Source organism: Photinus pyralis, unplaced genomic scaffold (assembly GCF_008802855.1).
Source record: "Photinus pyralis isolate 1611_PpyrPB1 unplaced genomic scaffold, Ppyr1.3 Ppyr1.4_LG5, whole genome shotgun sequence".
In the NCBI taxonomy this organism is placed as follows: Eukaryota; Metazoa; Arthropoda; class Insecta; order Coleoptera; family Lampyridae; genus Photinus; species Photinus pyralis.
This window is the reverse complement of record NW_022170596.1, coordinates 7,638,540-7,652,363: the sequence shown is the minus strand read 5'-3', so window position 1 is coordinate 7,652,363 and position 13,824 is coordinate 7,638,540. Positions and strand designations below refer to the sequence as shown.

The 13,824-nt window shown below is 35.9% G+C and overlaps 1 protein-coding gene across 1 annotated transcript; it reads left to right on the top strand.

Moving 5' to 3' along the window:
* Positions 1-7,390: 7,390 nt before the first annotated feature.
* On the top strand, positions 7,391-13,611 carry LOC116170084. Its single transcript, XM_031486267.1, has 10 exons — positions 7,391-7,687; positions 7,821-7,980; positions 8,030-8,402; positions 8,452-8,560; positions 8,609-8,755; positions 12,093-12,344; positions 12,478-12,637; positions 12,689-13,061; positions 13,120-13,228; positions 13,277-13,611. The coding sequence occupies exons 1-10, from the start codon at positions 7,549-7,551 to the stop codon at positions 13,426-13,428; spliced, it is 1,974 nt and encodes a 657-aa protein (XP_031342127.1). The 5' UTR covers positions 7,391-7,548; the 3' UTR covers positions 13,429-13,611.
* Positions 13,612-13,824: the final 213 nt, after the last annotated feature.

Sequence of the window (13,824 nt, the reverse complement as noted above, 5' to 3'; positions counted from 1 at the left end):
TGTATACATGGAATCTTCATTCATAATTAAATTATTCGATTTATCTCTTACAACTTTAAAGCGCATTGTGTGCAATGTGCAATTATACAATTTTTGGTCGTGATGTATAGGTACTAGTAATTTACTCCAATTTCGCGCATAAACCTATATGCCGATGGTTTAAACAAATATGCATGCTTTACAAACATGTTTGTGATTTTCAGCGAGTTTAAATTGCGATTCAAAAAATGGCGTCCGCTTGCAAACAGTTTAATAACTAGCAACGCGTTCAGTGAACGTACTTATGTAAAAAGCGCAAACGGTTTGCAAACAGTTTGATCTGGCAAACGCACCCTATCGTTCACCAGCACCTAAACAGTTTGTGTTTGTAAACGTAATCAAAGCACAAACACGTTTGGTTCTGGTGAACGCACCCATTCTTTCGAAGTGTGATCTTATCATCATGACTGCTAAAAAACCATGAGCGAAATTTTGGGTTTTCGCAGTAATTAGTGGTGGGTAAAAAAAAATTCTCCCACTTTAAAAAAATTTCAACTTTTTATTTTTTCCGTTTGAGAATATGATGGAATCTCGCAAATTTCACATCAACTTAGCGAATATGAACTGATATCATCTCGAATCTTGCCTTTCAGAAAATAGAGGATCAACCGCGGAATCAACAAATTTTACAACTGAATTCTCAATTTAGGACAAATAAGCGCAGTCATCTTGCCGCACAAATATATAAATATAAATACGTATAACGCTAAATGTACAATTATTATTTCTTGAAAAGATATAAGAATTTATTTAAAAAGCGGTATATGTTATACTTTTAATCATTGTAACAGAATTTTAAATGTTAGCTATCATGTTTATAAAAAAAATACATTTTTTGTTGTTGTTCACCCTTATATCACAGTTTACGTATATCTGTGCTTATATATAATAAAATAAAGAGATTTATTTTAGGTGCCGGTTTATTAGGTTCTACCATACCTAAGTGCATTCATGCACATATCTATCTAATAACTATAAAAATCTATAAATCAGTAAAATTGATTAGAACAAATCACAGGAAATAAGGGGTAATTAAAAATGTTAACAAACAATGCTAATCTATAGTCCTCTAATGACCTGAGAACCAGGTAATTTACAGAAGATGTCATTATAGAAAAATGCAGTAAATGCATTGAATAAGTAATTTACTCAATGGTAAAAGAAATAGGCATTTGTGCATCTCAAGTCAAATATTGTACAGCTTTTCGATAAACTTGTTTACATAATTAGTCCTTGATCATTATACATGGTCTATTGTGTTTAACAATAAATGAAGAGAATATGCAAAACTGGGAAGGATAGAGATACATCGTTGGTCTCACTCAAAGAGTACAGCGTCTAGAGATGTGTATTGTTGGTGGTCTAACCAATTGCAATAACATTGAAATACAAATTGACTACAGAGAGTTAGACCATTGAATAATATCCAATGGTTAGACGCACTAACCAGGTTTCATTTCAGTGCACATACACTACCTACCTAGTAATTTCCTAAAGGTTGGGCATATAAATGTACATACGCATTGTACTAAAATTAAATTTTATCAAAGACATTCTGGCGCATGAACAATATTGGGTGTTTCTTGAGACTCCATTGGATATTTTAGAAATTTGCGATTATAATCTTAAATAGAAAAACTCTTGGCGATAGCTCTACTAAAAGACAACCGTCGGTCGCCAACATCCCAACCTGCATTTTTATTCCTATCATCTTTCACTATTAGTAACTTAGTACTTATCTTTTGTAGGAAGTTTGTCCAGTTTAATGTCGTATATTCGCAAACATCCGTTGTTGTTTTGTTAACCTCGCTTTAATTAAAAGTGCTATAAAAATATTTTTAAAAGTAAGGCTTCATTATGAAGCTAAAAAAAAATTTAAATTAGAGGTAGTAGGACAACAATTTTACACTATTTTATACTATCTAGTTTTATGTGTGAGTTATGGATTTTAATCTTTTGGGGATGTGATACGTTAGGAGTAAATTAAAACTGCGTATATTTCAAAACTCACTAGTTCTTGAGTTATATCAATGACTTTTTTTTGTTATAGTTTTAATATTGATTTAGTCATGAACATGTGTTAAGTAACTTTGTATTAACATTAAAATAAAATTTAATACAATTTAACATGCTTTTTCTTCCCTTCTTCTAAGAAACAAAGCCGTGTCTACTAAAAAAATGAATCGAAAAATCAAATTTCTATTGCTTATTATAGTGCAGACTTCTACCGTTGAGTGAAGGAATCGATCATTCAACGCTTCTACCTAATAAATAAATACTGTGCAATCAAAAATGAGTTGCTGCCGAGTCATATTTGGAATTTTTGTTTACATGGGAAATCGTACTTCTCTTGAACTTCCTAAGGCGACTCGATCGCCAGGGATTCGCCACCCATTTTTGATCGCCCGTTATAAGAAAGGAATGATTTCACAAATGTGATCAAATAATTTAAGTGGTCGGTGATAATGACAAATTGCAAACTAATGGAGCAAATAATTTTTAGTTTCCCACCAAAAAATTTAATTGACAAGATTATATAAAAGTAAACTTTCAATACAGTACTGTGCCCGTAAATTATCATATAGAACTCTCGGCCGGAAAGATTGCCGGTCACAGCACACCTTGTGACGATCTACAATCTATGTTTTTCTTAAGATGCGAGCGACTTCCAGAATAGGATCGTGCTAATGTTGAACGAAAAGTCTTTTTGTTCAAAAATCAACATTGACACGATACTATCCCGGAAGTCGCTTACATCTTTAGAAAAACATAGATCGTAGATCGGGATCAAGTGTTCTGTGACCGGCAATCTTTCCTGGCGAAAGGTTTAAAGATGTATTTACTAATGTAATCAAATCCTTTTTTACCCTAAATAATAAATATTGCATTTATTATGAACATTTTCTCATTGATTACCATCATTGCAACTGTATATGAAATAACAACATACAATCCAACTTTTTTAAATGGGATTTAGCGGCGTTTCCAAATACGACAGCGTAAGGCAGATTATGGCGCTGTCGTATTTGGAAACGCCGCTAAATCCCATTTAAAAAAGTTGGATTCAGCTATCTTAAAAATAATTCGGACATCAAGCGGAGCATTTAGGACCTCTCCCGAAAACAGTATATATCGCGAAACAGGCTTCCTACCTCCTAGTTATAGAAGGAGGAAGATCATGTTGAAATATGCCATAAAAATAATGCGCCAAGAACACCACCATTTACATAAATACATAACAGAACCTAACATCTTAGACTGTTATTACTGGGCGCAAACAAGGAACAAACCATGCACATTTGTTATGAATAAGCTTGTAAAGGAGAGCAACTTACCTTTCATACATTTAGCTTGCTCAATGAAGAATTGAAGACAATGTAGGAAAATGCATGAACTCCATAACTTCACATATTGGGGACTTATGGCTGCGAGAATGGCAAGAGTCGCGCAGTTGGCACTCCCAAACTCGCCCATCTCTTGCTTTAACAAAGTATAATAACAATGTAAGTAAGAAAGACAAGGTGATACTGACTAGAATAGCAATAGGGCATTCAAGACTAACCCACAGTCATCTACTTCTAGGAAAGAAAGCGCTCTAATCTAAATTCTAATCTAAAACATATATTAGAAGGTTGCGAGAAACTTGCGGAATATCGTGAAAATTGTAATATTAGCGGCACCGCAATTGATATCATAAAAAATGGGGAGAACAATACAAAAATAATAGAATTTTTTAAAATAACCAATCTATACAACGAACTGTGACACTGGATTATACCAAATTTTTAATACTCACCCATAATTCATCATGACTGCTTGGTACCTAAAAAGAGAAATACATTAACAATAAATACTATCTCAGATAAATACTCACCATCATAGGTCAATAAAAACATCTTTTTTTTCCGGCAGAGGTAGCTAATAATCTTAGCAATTGATGCTTCCTCTATCGTTGATCTATATCGAGAGTAATTAATTAAAAAAAAAACATACAAATTGTACGTCCACAAGCTAGATACAGCACAAAAGTACGTCGAATATTGAATCAGAACATGTTGGCGACATAGTGTAGCTGCATCGCTCCGTCAATGTAATACGAGATGTAATATGTATATGATCTAAGGTGATAGCTTGGCATGTTATACAGGGTGTACAATCGATAGCGACCAATGGCAGAGCCACAAAAATTGCGTGTTTAAAATTGCAAGGTTACCACTGTTACGAGGATCATTCAAAAAAATAGACCGTGAACAATAATAATACTTGTAATCAAGAAAATAAAGCGTTACTACAAGTTTTACAGCAGTACAGATTAAGACCTCTTTTGAAAAAGTTCAACGCGAAATTAAACGAAATTATATTTGTTTTATTACCATCAAGAGAAATTGAGGTTAACAAACGTGGCATTGATAGCACAAGGAGATTATGCTGTTTTAATACTTCAATTTAATCATATGTCAGTCTGACATCACTGCGGTGAGGGATAAGGATAGCGTTATCGAAGAATGACGCAAATTAGTATGAGATAGGTACATTTAGTCCATAAGATAAGACCCCATACAGCATCTGGAGGTACGAACGCAATATAGGTTTACCTTAAGTCAGGGGCGAGCGTGACAGTTTTCAAGCAAACTAGGAACTCTGGTTGGAAACTTCTAGTAGATTTGATTTTTCCTTTCTATTTCTATTTTTGACTTTAACTTATATGGTTGTTAGCTAACAAGGACTAGCGTACTACAATAAAATGAATGGAAGTTTATACACGCAGCCAACCATAACACCCAGTTCCATTTTCGATTATGATATCCCCCTAGAACACAATCCTCAAATGATTCCACACACATTAATTAACAAGAACGGATGAATGCTACTTGGATCGGAATTCAACATCGTAGCACATTCCCAGCTATAACTCTCGCCAGGAAAGATTGCCGGTCACAGCACACCTTGTGTCGATTTACAATCTTTGTTTTTATTAAGGGTGCGTTTGCACGCCATGGTGTAAGAAAAGTGAACTAAGAAGTATTTTTGAAATATTCGTTGCTTTGTGCTGCCATCCCGAATCCGCGATCCCTATTTGTACTTCGTTAGGTCGCTGACACTCGCATACATTCGTCTTGAGATAAAATTAAAAATAGTATTTTGCTTATCTTTGGTTACCACCTGTAACTGTAAATATCGTTCCGTAACTCTAAAAAGGGAATTTAGTGATCTTGCGAAATAAATTCTACCTAAAAATACTTATTTACCATAATATGCGGTTTTGTTCAATAATTCAATTGAATGCCAATAACAGTGCCTATAGTAATTGTAATTCCTGAAATGCCATTCAAAGTTGGGTTATGTTATGGATTATGTTTACCTGATTTTCTATTAACTGCAAAATAACAAAAAAAAACCAGTACCTACCTAGGTAAGTAAAGTTGAGGATCTTTATTTTAATATAGTTCTATTAATGGATTGTTTTAGGCTCGGTTTTAGGCTATCCTTCGACTGTACACATTTCCGAAGATTGACTTCCGACACCGAGTACATTTTTTTCCGATTATCATTTTACCGAACGATGTCATTGCAGTGCGTTTATATAAGGCCATCGGTCACATCATGGTCAGAACACGGTGCGGTCAATTACTGTAACCGTGTATTTCTGTACTGGTCATGTTCAGACCGTAACCTGACCGATAATAATGTGAATCGGCCTTAAGGAATACTCAGCCTTTATGATCACAAAGGACAATCCACGCAATATTTTTAGGAAAACCAGATTTGCAAGTCAGCAATACTAACTCATAATTGAATGTTATTTGTTTGGGTGTGAAATCATATTTTGATATAATACCGATAACATTGAGATCCTTCACTCAACGATTGAATTATTCAATGCCGATAGTATGTAGTTCATTCAAATTATGGGAACCAAGATGGCATCCAATCGGTGGGGTTTCGTTATTATTAATAGTGCTTAAATTTAGTTGTAAGTGACGTGTACATTTATTATCGAATAAATATATAATCTTCAGTTACTGATTTCTTGCAGAGTTGTCTGATAGCACTTCCGAGGTGTAAATACCATCGTACAAGTCGACAGTGCTATTAGATAGCAACTTGGGCGAGAGTATTCTTGCCCATAAGTAGCGCTTCGTCTGGTAAACGTAAGCAGTATTAACACTGTATTATCAATTCAGAAACACCATCCCACATAACCTCTTTTTGTTGTAAGCTCTGAAATTTTTATATTAATTAATTATAACGTAGAGTGAAAAATCCCATGATCCTAAACTCAACGTTTATAAATACTTCTTTTGCCAGTTTCCTAACCCAAATTTTGAATGTAGGTAACGTTAACCAGTGTAATTCCTACTTATGGTACGGTTTTTTGCTGGATACATTTTATCTGCATTAATAACCAACAAAGCCAATAAAGGAATAAGTTATACTGCTAAAAAATAGATACATTAATACATTCCAATAAGTACTCCAGTTTAAATTTCCCGCTTTGTAAGAATAGTATACCGTAGCCATCTTAGTGGATACACGTTGAACTACACTGAGCACAGATTTCTTTTCTATAATTGTTTTACGAGTTATTCTTCAAGTGTACGGAGTTCATACCGTTTGTGCTTTAGAAACCACATCCATTTTTACATCACGTTTTATTCCTTATATGTTCAAGAATCTGGAGAAACAATTTATATTTCAAAAACTTCTTTGACCTTTGAATTATACACAAAAGATTGCCACTGCAATCGAACGTCTACTTTATACACTTTCAGAGAATGTGCTATGAGTTTTAGTGCAATATAAACTGTTCACTCATAATTTACATACATTTAAGAACAATAAACAACAAACATTTCCCAAAAAAAATGTATAGTTTTTAAAAACGGTATGAATTCCGTTAGGCATGTTTCCCATAAGAAAGCTATTGTGAGATAGGCAACACACAATACTGATAGCGCGCCCTTAAGATGCGAGCGACTTCTGGAATAGGATCGTGCTAATGTTGAAGAAAAAGTCTTTTCATTCAACATTGACACGATACTATCCCGAAACTCGCTAGTACCTTACGAAAAACAGAGATTGTAGATCGGGATCAAGTGTTCTGTGACCGGCAATCTTTCCTGAATATTAAATGTAGTAAATGCATTCGTTAGTTAATAGTTGCAAATCGCAATTTTTTGTTACTTTACAATTCAATTACAAGTGCTTCTTATGCAAAATCTGGTTTTATATTTCAGTAAACACAGAACATTAACCAAGAAGCAGGGCCGTTCACAGTGAATTTAATTTAATCTCGACCTTAATGTAAACGGACTCTGGACGTTTCGCTCGTTGGATAAAAAATTATTATTATAATGCTAATGACAGTGTGTGAATTATGAGAAAGGTTACCTCCCGGCTCCCATACATATCAAACTTCAAAGTCTCAAAAGAATAAAATGCGATCTTCATACAACGTTTCTTTATACGATTTAGAACAGTCCTTCATGAGAATACAACATTGGAAACATGGTGTATAGAGAATTATCAAACGAACTTCAAAGGAAAGCGGAAGAAGAGCTGAATGAAAATCCATCGAGGGTACAGGAAGACTTGGAATACATTAGAGAATGGATTAAGAAGCAACCGCACCTAATATCAAGAACCGGTAAGCGAAATTATGTTAAGGGATACTGATATGGGTAGTGGCTTTATTTATTTATATAAACTATCTTGCGGATTCCAGTTAGGTGGAGGTAAATAACAGATAGGACAATAAATTATTATCTATTTTATTTTAGATGATCAATTTCTATTATCATTCTTGCGTGGATGTAAATTTAGCCTTCATCGTACTCAAGTAAAACTCGATTACTACTACACCGTAAAAACTATAGCCACGGAATTCTTCACTCGCAGAGATCCATTCGATCAAGATATTCAAGAAGTACTGCGTCTCGGGTAAATAAATATATGGCTACGTGCCTTAATTCAACTCCATATACTTTAGTGTTATATTGCCTCTGCCCAAGACCGAAACTCCAGACGGACCCAGAATACTTCTGTTACGCTCCTCTCTTTTGAACCTTGACAAGATAAATTACCTTGCTTATTATAAGCTTTTATTCATGATGTTTGATATTTTACTGATGGAGGATGATAACTTCACCGTCTCCGGGATTATCGCATGGTCAATCGGAAAAAATTTGACCATACGCCACACTATGCATCTAACTCCGTCACTTTTAAAAAAGTTGAACGACATATCGCTCAAAGGGTACCCTATAAGAATGAGGAGTCTCTATTGCACACAATGCCCTCAGTTAGCTGAAACCTTTTTTAACCTCAGTAAATCGTTTGCACCGGAAAAGTTAAGTAAACGTGTAAGTGTATAAGATATGTTGTAATTGATGTCTCTTATCGGGGCTTCAGATGTTTCTGTACAGTGAGAGTCACCATGAAGAGTTCTGTAAAAAATTTCCTATACAGTTTCAACCCGAAGATTACGGTGGTCAAAATGGTTCCCTAAGTGGGCTTACAGGTAAAGCTAAATTTAAGGTTTTGCCAGCACTTCACGCTTTATCTACAGAATATTGGAAAACCAAGGTTGAAGGTTACTGTAAATGGTTCTTGGAGGATAAGGAATACGGAACAAAAGAAGACTTGCGATTGGGTGCGCCAAATACGTCTGCAAGTTTGTTTGGTATGGAGGGAACGTTTCGGAAGCTTAATCTGGATTAAAAAGAACGTATTCTTGGTGGAAGCGATAATGCTATAGTGTTGTGTGCAATTGTTTACTTTCAGTAGTGAATTGTTAGAGTTCAATGAATATTTTTTATTGACAAGATGTAAAAATTATGTGGGCATGTGCAGTGACTGCACAGACTGCTCATAGCCAACTTTCTTATGTATGGTAATATTTCTTTGAAACTTTATTTTACTTATTTAACTCCTCTCATTCTCTGGACGTGGACGACATTTTGTGTGCTTTCGATGACGATGCATCGTTTCAATACTTTGTGTTACGCGGCAATACCCACGAGTGGGTTTTGGAACATTTTTTCTTATAGCACAATGTATTTTTTTACTCCGTGGAAATGTTCGCTGATATCAAGTGGGTAAACAAACCAAAGCATCATGAATAGTAATATTTGTTCCCATTTAAATGGCATTATAACACTAAGGAATTCTGTGGTCCTCCTTCTGTAAGTTGAGTTCCTACAACAATTTGGAACATTTTATTTGGCTCTTACCAAAAAAGAAAGACGTAGTTGTTCCAATACAAATAATCAAATTTTGCAGTGGCTGAGGATAACCGATTGCAAAATTTATCAGCGATTACAGATTAGTGTTGGTAACAAAATACGATTTTACCTCTTAGTCAGGGAGACATTTCTGAAAAGTGCATGTCTAACGGCGTTTTGTGCTACAAACTGGCAACAGGCGGTTTTAGACTAATTGGCCCCCGCTGAAATCGATGCGCCCTGTTGCCAGACCCGATTTTGGCATTTAAGCCCTTATATCCAAGATGGCGGGCATTATGGAATTGATTTACCATCGTAATACGAGTATTTCAACATGGAGATTACCAAACATATTCTGCAATTCCATACCCCACAAAACACGGGTGGTTGATTGTAACTGCCATTTCTTGTCACGTGCCCTAGGTGCTTTATAATAGAAGTATTATCTTGCTGTGTGACTAACACAAAGCCAAGAAAACACTATTTGTGGGGCATCTGTTGCTCATACTCGCTTTCCAAATAAGTGAATGGTATGTGCAGTATGAATAAAACCTAGTAAGTAATTTGTTACTATAGGCAAAGAGTCCTCTAACAAAAGTTACAAAATAAGTCAAAGAGGTGTGAGTTCCAGAGGTTACAGGCATCAAACCTGCAGGGCTACTATAAAAATGCCGCTCCAACAACGCAAGTATCGAAGTGTTAAGCCTCGATCCTTTCGGATAACTCCCAGAACCTCCCACAAAAAAATTGATGATAGTGTAAAACTTCTCATCTCCAAAATATGCCTTCGCTACTGGACCTCAAGATGAATCCGTAGTGACCATTGTACTCAGTGCGATCCTACCACCAAAAAGCGCGTCACACATTGCTTAGGATTATAGTATCTCACTATGGTGTACTATCTACAATCAAACCCGGCCTCTCAAGCAGAAAACCCAGGTTCATCTCCAGAACTGTCAGGGACCGTCTGAACAGGAATATCGTATACGCTGTATGGGAGGTATGGTTCCAGTAAAGAACCACACCTACACCTCAGAACTCTCCCTGTACCGTATAAACTGAATGCTCCGATAACTCAAATGGTTTGTAAATTACCGACACCTAGTAACGTCACCAAGTGCCATACAGTCCGGACATACGAACAGGAATACCACTTTATAGGAGGTTTTACCGTACCAAAAAGTACAAAAGTGACGTTAGCCCACAAACCCTTCACTCGCCAGACATCGACATGTATATGTTGCCATATTTGCAATCACTTCTACCTAATTGTGGTAAATACATGTAATGATGTGAAATTTTTATCATTAATTCTTAATTAAAGTTCCTGTAAGAATTCCTGAATTTATTGAAATTTCTACATTGAGAATGAGGTAGCTTTGGCGCATGGATTCAGGAATAAAAGTTATCACCAGTTTTACCACCACTTACTCCCACTTGCGTCTAAAATTGTACACAGGGTGTCAATTTTAAAACTTGCAGTTGCCTATATTTTCCAAACTGAAGAAGATATTGAAAACGTGCAAAACCGTTTCGGTGGTATCGAGGGGGAACCAGAATGACGTTATGAGTGACAGCCCTCCTCCCGTTAACCCCCCCCCCCTCTTCAAAAATCCTAACTGGCAACCCCATTATACTTGTGGACACATCGCTGGAAAGCTACTGAAAAATGCTTTCTAGTGGTACCAATATTCATTAAGATAAATTAACAAAAAATTAATAATTAACAAAAACTAAATGTTGACATTGAGGGATTTATGGCAAATTGGTCAAGAACTTCAACCTGAGCTTTAGTGACCAAAACTTGAACATAGGCATGGCTTATATTTCTCCCGAGATGTCTCTCATTAAACGGTCTAGCTGTTCTAAAAGATGATCGATTTTCGGAGTCATAAATGAATATTTTTTCCACACGTTCAGCTGTACTGTAAGTCAATAAAAAAAAGAAAGTAACAAAGATTGCTTAATGAAACAGCTCAGGTTGAAGTTTTTAGCCAATTTGCTATAAATCCCCCAATGTCAACATTTAGTTTTTATTTTATTAATTATGAAATTTTTGTTAAATTGTCTTAATGAATATTGTCTTTATTGGTACCACTGGAAAGCATTTTTCAGTAGCTTTCCAACGATGTGTCACTAGGAAGGGGTTGCCATTTAGGATTTTTGAAGAGGGGGGACTGGGAGTTAAGGGGGGTGGGGGTTGTCACTCATAACGTCATTCTGGTTCCCCCTTGATACGAGTATCCTGTATATGCTTATTCGGACAGAAGCGGTTCCAGACGAGGACCAATCCTGTATTTTTCAAATGAGATGAAAAGAAGGGAAGATGTGTTAAGCGCATGTGAAGAAAAAGGTGGCAAAAAATCCCTGTTTTAGTTGGGGGAAAGCAAATTTTTATTTGTAAAAGGGACATCTTGTTTTTGTCCTTCGTGGAAGCAAGGCGAATCGTTTTTTTGATTGTTTTTTTATTGATGTTGATTACTTTCTCTTGCCTTTGAAGTAACATAACACAACACAAATCAGTTACGACACCTAATTGCGTGATTGTCCTCGATATTTAACTGTAGGCTCGAAATCTCGAAACTAGGGGCGGCTTACATATCTTGGCGGCAAGATTATGCTAATCAAAATTCTTCGGCTTAGAATCTATGTGCGATAAATTAGTTGCGATTCGCTAAAATCGACGTATTTTGCCGTTAGTTGAATTTGCCTACAAGGCCATGCCGTAGTTGCATCTATTGGGTTTAATTTATTTCGACCTTTAAACCGACCGTTTCGATCAGTGAAACCACTGCTATTATTATGGTAATGAAAGTGTGAGAATTATAGAAGTGCTCTTGCCCATCAATCAACAAGGTCTCAAAGGAATAAAACGCGATCCTCCTAGAACATTTTTGCAGACGATTTACAACAGTTCCCCAGGAGATTACAGCATTGGAAATATGGTGTATAGGGAATTATCAAACGAACTTCAAAAGAAAGCGGAAGAAGAACTGCATGAAAATTCGTCGAGGGTACCGGAAGACTTGGAATACATTAGAGAATGGATTAAGATGCAACCGCACCTAACTTCAAGAACCGGTAAGTGAAATTATTTTAAGAGATACTGATATGAGTAGTGGCTTAATTTATTTATGTAAACTATCTTGCGGATTCCAGTTAGGTGGAGGTAAATAACAGATAGGACAACAAATTATTTTCTATTTTATTTTAGATGATCAATTTCTATTATCATTCTTGCGTGGATGTAAATTTAGTCTTCATCGTACTCAGGAAAAACTCGATTACTACTACACCGTAAAAACTATAGCCACGGAATTCTTCACCCGTAGAGATCCATTCGACCAAGAGATTCAAGAAGTACTGCGTCTCGGGTAAGTAATAATATATTGATACATACTTTAATTCATCTCCATATATTTTAGAGTTATACTGCCCCTGCCAAAAACAGAAACTCCAGACGGACCCAGAATACTTCTGGTTCGCTCCCCTCTTTTGAACTTTGAAAAGATTAATTACCTTGCTTTTCACAAGGTTCTATTCATGATGTATGATATTTTACTGATGGAGGATGATAACTTTACCGTTTCCGGGGTTATCGCATGGTTCTTCGGAAAAAACTTGACCATACGTCACACCATGCATCTAACTCCCGCACTTTTAAAAAAGTTGATCAACATATCGCTCAAAGGGTACCCTATAAGAATGAAGAGTCTATATTCCACCCATTGCCCCCAATTAGTTGAAACCATTATTAACCTTAGTAAATCGTTTGCACCGGAGAAGCTAAGTAAACGTGTAAGTGTATGACTTAAGAGATCACGTTATAACTAAAGTTCTCTTCACGAGGCTTCAGATGTTTCTGTACAGCGAGAGTAGCCATGAAGAGTTCTGTAAAAAAATTCCTATTCAGTTACAACCCGAAGATTACGGTGGTGAAAATGGTTCCCTTACTGATCTTGCAGGTAAAGCTAAATTTAAGATTCTGTCAGCACCTCACGCTTTCCCTACAGAATATTGGAAGAGCAACGTAGAAAGTTATAGTAAATGGTTCTTGGAGGATGAGGAATATGGAACAAAAGAAGATTTGCGATTTGGTACACCGAACACGTCTGCAAGTTTGTTTGGTATGGAGGGAACATTTCGGAAGCTTAATCTGGATTAAAAAGAACGCATTGCTGGTGGAAAATTTAAGCGGTTATGCTAATGTCGTGTGCAGTTGTCGACTGATGACAAGATCTTGTTATATAATATACGGTGCCGTTTCAATGTTCCCAGCCGCCAAACAAATTAAATTTATTTAACCTTCAGAGCTTAATAAAGTTACACACAACCGCGTATCTAGATCTGATAATTAAACCTATTCGTAATATTTTCTCATAGCATAATGTAATGCCGTAATGTGAATGTATGAATATTAATTACATGGTTATTTGGACCGCTCAACGGACGCGGACGTATATGATATACGTTTACACGCAACTTATAACCTATGTAAAGAGACAGACGTCATCACCCAAAATCTGTTGTTATCTCTCGATCTATAGGTGATTTTCATATC

Excerpts from the sequence above, each read along its gene's own strand:
- LOC116170084 (XM_031486267.1), top strand. The coding sequence starts at position 7,549 with ATGGTGTATAGAGAATTATCAAACGAACTTCAAAGGAAAGCGGAAGAA. Across the intron at positions 8,756-12,092 it reads GTTTCGGAAGCTTAATCTGG|AAGTGCTCTTGCCCATCAAT; the intron begins ATTAAAAAGAAC and ends TGAGAATTATAG. Across the intron at positions 12,345-12,477 it reads GCACCTAACTTCAAGAACCG|ATGATCAATTTCTATTATCA; the intron begins GTAAGTGAAATT and ends ATTTTATTTTAG.